Source organism: Porites lutea, chromosome 13, assembly GCF_958299795.1.
Source record: "Porites lutea chromosome 13, jaPorLute2.1, whole genome shotgun sequence".
Classification (NCBI taxonomy): domain Eukaryota; kingdom Metazoa; phylum Cnidaria; class Anthozoa; order Scleractinia; family Poritidae; genus Porites; species Porites lutea.
The window spans coordinates 1201533-1207532 of NC_133213.1; the positions used below are offsets into that span (position 1 = coordinate 1201533).

Here is a 6000-nt window from a genome sequence, read left to right on the forward strand (position 1 = left end):
GTTAGTGCCAGCTGCAAGTGAATGAGATTAGGAGAATCCACGGTCCGTGAGGAAAAGGCTACACAACAATACACAACAATAAACACTTAGTGACTGTTCCCAAGGGAAACAGTTGATTTTGTTTCCCGACAATCTCAATGTTTCCCGAGGCAGAACCGAGAGAAACATTGAGATGCGAGTTTCATTGTTAGATTTCATGTGACCTCGAAGTAACCAATGAAAGGGCGCGCTGTTGGGTAAGAAATTTCCAGCTATATAACAATACCGTTTATGACTCCTGGGCTCAAACGTTTCACAGCAATATCGTTTTGAGGCAGACAGATATTTAAGTGTCCCGTACAACGATTGTTTGACTCGTTTTTCGCTTGACGGGTCGAATTTAGTGGACAGTCATTTTTACCCACAGCTTCATTTTAGCCAACAGAGTTAATACTTTGAAACTTTCAGCCTTGGCCATGTGCACCACAAACTGTTCTCACTTCCTGAACTGCGAGTCTCGCCAGCGAATGTACCACTGTAACTGCGTCCCTGGATTCTCTGGACCACATTGCAACATTAACATAGATGAGTGCAAGTCTAGTCCTTGTGTCAATGGAAAGTGTATAGATGGTGTAAATCAGTATGAGTGTGTGTGCAACAAAGGCCACTGGGGAACAAACTGTGAAAAGAAGGTCAACGAAGAAAGAGGTCAGTGAAAAAAAAAAAAGAGAACTTAAAGGCACATTATCATTTTTTTTCAGAGTTCCAAAGATGGGCTAGTATAATTACTTACCGCCGTTTCCCATTAGCCAAAATGGAGGTTTCTTTAAGACACGTTTGTAGTACGAAGAAAAGTTGATGCTATTTTCACTAACTGCCGGCGTTTGCTGCAAGATAAGTAGTATTTAAGCTTCTCTAGAGGAATGTGTTTGTTTACTTCTTATCGCCTCCACAGAATGCCCAAGCCTTCAACAGCCTACAAATGGCAAGATATCATGCAAAAAACGTTCCGGGAAAGAGCTATGTACTATAACATGTAACGACGGTTACTCATTCAGATCTGAGGCAATAACAACATACGGCTGTGGTCCTGACACTGACTGGAAATGGAATGGAGAGGTGGACATTGACGTTCCAACCTGCACAAGTATGTACATTTGCGTCAGTTGATCTTGTCTCTCTATGTGGAAGTGATATGTTTTGGCACAGAAAATCCTTCCGGAGGAAAAACTACGTGTTGTAACATTTTTGCGGGCTTTGAGGTTTTTGCAAAGCATGCGAACGAATTATGTGATGTGGCCATTAACCATGCTCAAACAGGGCTCTTTTTCTGGGGTTCAGGAGTCTCAGTATAGCCAAGTGGAACGAGGAGTAACAGGGGGAGGAGTAGTTGCAGCTTCACTAGAAAATATTCGGCCAATCCTTGAGCAAAATATTTACACTGTGACCCTGGTAACTTTATAGTGCGAATACTGTGACCGGGGCCACTTAGACAAAGTTCACCAATAACCTTAACCCTAAAACAGCATCGTTTGAAAAAAAGATAGACACCGACTCCGGCCCTGGCCCCGGCCCCGACCTCGACTCCGCGTTTAACTGACAACCCACTTTCTTCGCTACTATCGCCGCAATTTTCAATAACATCACGACCTCAAGTCAAAAATGTAACTAACGTTTACGTTTTTCGCCTCCGTCAACACTCTAACGGACATCTCCGGAAACACGGGCTTTCTTCAGCGGGTTCAAAAGGTCACGTCTGTAGGTTGTAATTGGTTGATTTCTATCTTTGTTGTTTACTTCGTTTCGTGGTAATTATGATTGACAACTAACTTTCTCGGAATGTATTGTTATTCTCCTCTAAATCCGATTGGTCAACTTTGTCTAGGTGGCCCCAGTTATAGTAGTCGCATTGTAAGATGCAATTCCCTGTGGTAATATTTTTCCACGAAATAGACGAATATCTGTGAATGAAATGTCGTTGCCGTTTACCAGTGCACAGCGCTCCGAGGTGTAATAACAGCTTTCACGCAGTGATGAACTTATCTTTCTTACCAACAATGGTATTTTCCAGTTTACCAAGTCATTCATTAAAATGATTTTTCTTGTCAGGCAAGGCAAAGCCAAAGAACATCGAGCATCACCTTTCAATGAAGTTTACTGGAATCGGGTGTCAGATCAGTCGAGGTCTTGGCGATATTCATTCAGCTTTGGAGCAAGAAGTGGCCGACACTCTCTCAACAATACAAGGATGTCTCGACTCTAACGCCTGCAAGCTGACGAGAATCTCAGTTCCCGAATGTGGTTGGACAGCTCTTCAAAAGACAAGAAGAGCAGTCGTCGGCGCAATGGAAATATTATTTTCGTTGTTAGTCAGACCGCTCGAGTCAGCTTCGATGACGGATGATGTTGACGAGAAAAGTGAAGCTGTGCTATTTCAGATGCAATACGCCATCTCCACTGGGCAGTTTAGGATTAGCTTACATGGTGTCAACAGCACCGCAGACAGGTCTTCTTTTAAACACCTCTCGTCTGACATCACATGTAATCCAGGGTTTGTTAAGAGCAGTGACAAGACCGGATGTGGTAAGCAGCAAATAATAAACGCCAGTATATATTAGTATCAGTATAGGCACCTGCACCACTCACGAAACTAAACTCTTGTTAAGTCCGTCTACAAAACAGGCCCGAAATCCTTGTTCTGAGCCCCCACCTGTGTAACAGGATTTGAGTACAAGTAGCCTGCGAACGGCAGACGTTTCTCCTCGCGAAACGTCCCTCAGCGGCGATGAGCAAGGAGAAACGTCTGCCTTTTGCAGGATAGAGTACGCGCCATGATTGGCCTTTTAGAAAAGGCATATTTGCCAATCAGGATAAAAGGAAATTCGGAACGTACTTCCAGTAATTCGTTGATTCCCTTGCCGAGGGCCCAGAACAAGATGACGTTACTAACTGAGGTTAAATTAAGTCTGCGACGCAGGCTAATATCAGTATGGCATAAAACCCGTGTTACCTTTTGTTCTTCAATAGTCGCCTGTCCTGCGGGAACGTTCTTCCACCAAGAGTCTTCCAATTGTACAGCCTGCTCCAAAGGTACGTATCAAGATAAAGAAGGACAGAGTAGCTGCAAACCTTGCAGCGATGAAAAAACAACGGGCAAAAAAGGAGCTGAATCAGCAAACGACTGTGAGCCAAGTAAGAATAGATAGATAAGATAAAGATAAGATATAATAATTTATCTTCTCCCCTTGTGCGGTTTTTCAGGGATGATGAAACAAAAAATTCAAATGGAACATAACATGGATAAGAATCCCAACTGGTAGGAGGCGAACCAGTTGGCTATTTTACAAGGGCGGCCAGGGCGGGACTTTAATTGGGGGCCTCCGAATCACAGTCCCGCGATCCAGCCGCTCGGCCACGCTGCCTGAACAACGCATAGCTGAGGCATTCAATGCGTCAAAGTTTCTTCCACTGACTTTGGACAAAATGCAAATGTAGTTGAACATATATGTTTTCTTATCATGAAAGTAAGACTCTAGTGAAAAACTAGCTTAAGGATGCGTCTGTTTTCTTTAGTTCCAACAAAAACAGAGGATGGAACGACTCTGCTAAAAATCATCATACCAGTGGTTCCTGTATTTGTCGTTACCATCGTCGGCATAGTGCTCTACTGCAGGTATGTGGAAATCTCCTACCCCGATATCATGTCGACAAGAGATCTGGGTACTAGTCAAGATTAGGAACGTGGTGATAGCACAGGTGATAAAACCGAGTGGCGTAGCTTACACACTCAGTCACTTATCCTACCAAACCTAGCCTGGAACTTTGTCATTTGGAGCAATATGTAGTATTATCTATTCGCATTGTAGAGTGCTTAATAGGCTTTTTACAAAAAATGAAATAAAGAACTAATAGGCCATTTTACAAGAATAAGTCTGCAATCTTTCCTGCTTTGTTTCTTACTCGATCCTTGAGCACATCTCCTCTTGCTGCCTTTACTGCATGCGCGAGGGTATTCTCCATCAAAATGAACAGATACATGAAGTAACTCTTTTGGCAGGGCCTAAACTAACCCCAACGCAAACATTATTAGGGATCATCTGGAATATCTCATCCCCAAAGAACAACAATCTAGCCCATACAGTCTTGTTGTTGTTGTTTTTTGGACGCTACGCAAGTTAAACAAATATATACTTTGTTTGTTGCCTTATTTGTATCCCAGGTGTTGCCGTCCTCGATGCCAGGACCCACCAGTCAAGAACAATAAAACACACACATGCTGTCAGCGCAATCTCGCATTTGAGCCAGGGACAGGAAGTACTAACAAGGAAGAGCCCCTGTACAGTGAAATACCAGGCCAACCATCCTTTAACCAACAGTACCAAGTACCAGACAACGAACCAGTATTCAAACGACACCAAAATGAAACACCAGAGGGGGAGGACGATTGTAAAAACAATCATTATCAAGCCCTTAAAAAAAGTAATGTCCTCAAAGCCAACGATTATCAGAAACCTAAAGACATTGGTAGAGAACCACTACATGTTTATGAAAACTTTGGTACGCATGACGATCACACAGAAGTCTAGAGGAAGAAGAACGGACATTCTCTGTAGCCAAAACCCAAGGCATTTCTAAGCACCATAAATTGTAGTATAACACATGTTATAACAGACAACGCCAGTATGTGATCGAGTATGGCAAGTTCCTTATCAAAGACTAATCAAACAGTAGTTAGTAGCGTAAAAAAATCTTAGGTGTACTAAGTAACAACTACAACACGGTTCAAAATTGAACTGGCTTCCAAAGTAGAACGACATAAAACTTCTTTTTCACGCTTCAAAAAGATCTTTCAAGATAGTCGAAGCTTAAATTCTTTAAAAGAGACCTTGAGGCAAGAGTTTATCGTACAAGTTCAAAAATGGGAATTCACAGTTTTACCTGAAGCTTCTTTTTGTAAGTAGGACACCTACACCACCCCTCTCCAGACTAGGCCAAATCATGGAATCGAAGCGGAAATAAATACATTGTTTTGCATGCATCTTCAGATCCCACTGTATGAATTTTGATGAATTTCGTGCACAGTCCCCTTTAATTTGCGGTCAAAGTAAACTTCATTTGCACTTCATTTTAATGAATTTATTGTACAGTTACTCAAAGTGTCTATCAAAGCAAACTTCATTTGCACTTCAGCCTTGTTTTACGATTTTCCGTTGCAAGGGAGGAGATTAAGTCAGATTTCATTCACACACGACAGTATTGTACTCTGTACATATTGTGGTAGCTCGATGCGATTTCTGATGCTGAAACATTATACAGACCAGTGTTAGCTATATTTAAGGTAACTGCTTTGCCCGTTTCAGTCTCAAATGCTTCTATTATCCGTCATAAGTATGGTGTATTTAATGGCTAATTTTTCTAATGGCTAAATTTAGACTTGGGTAAACAACTTGTTTCTCCATAACTTCGAGTCATAGAACGCTGAGAATGAGAGAATGCTATCAAATAAGACGTAATATTTAAGGATGATGCACTGCTAACAATTCCTTCTGCACGAAAGTTGCCAAGAAACGTTATTTCATATATCATTAACACTCATTTCTTTCACGGGAACATATGAACTCACAACTGACCTGCTCCCAACGTCAGTGGCTTCATAGCTCAGTTGGTAGAGCATCGCACCGGTAATCGCGAGGTCACGGGTTCAAAGCCCGTTGAAGTCCTGAATTTTTTTCAGGCTTCTTTACGCAATTGCATAAATTGAGTTCGCTGTGACGATCATTTCTTCATTTTCATGAAGCAGAGAGTGTTGTGCATTTTAAAATTAGGCGCGTAACTGCTGCACGATTTATCGTGCATTCAACTTTTTTTCGAGATATACCGGGGTAATCGAACTTACTCTTCCCAGTAGTACATGCTGGAAGCGTAATTCTGTACAAGCTGTATTTTCTCGACGTTCCTTTTAAAAGGATCTAACACAACAGCAGAGCATTAATCCATTTATTCCGGCCCAGAAATACGAAA

At 41.9% G+C, this 6000-nt stretch overlaps 1 protein-coding gene across 1 annotated transcript in view; it reads left to right on the forward strand.

The window, feature by feature from the left end:
- LOC140923553 (uncharacterized) overlaps positions 1–5015 on the forward strand; it is a 38081-nt gene extending 33066 nt beyond the window's left edge. The window contains exons 32-37 of the mRNA XM_073373626.1: positions 448–687; positions 935–1126; positions 2089–2562; positions 3007–3171; positions 3553–3652; positions 4199–5015. Of these exons, the coding sequence (XP_073229727.1) occupies positions 448–687; positions 935–1126; positions 2089–2562; positions 3007–3171; positions 3553–3652; positions 4199–4565 (1538 nt within the window). The 3' untranslated portion in view covers positions 4566–5015. The remainder of the gene's footprint in view (positions 1–447; positions 688–934; positions 1127–2088; positions 2563–3006; positions 3172–3552; positions 3653–4198) is intronic.
- The last annotated feature ends 985 nt before the right edge of the window (positions 5016–6000 follow it).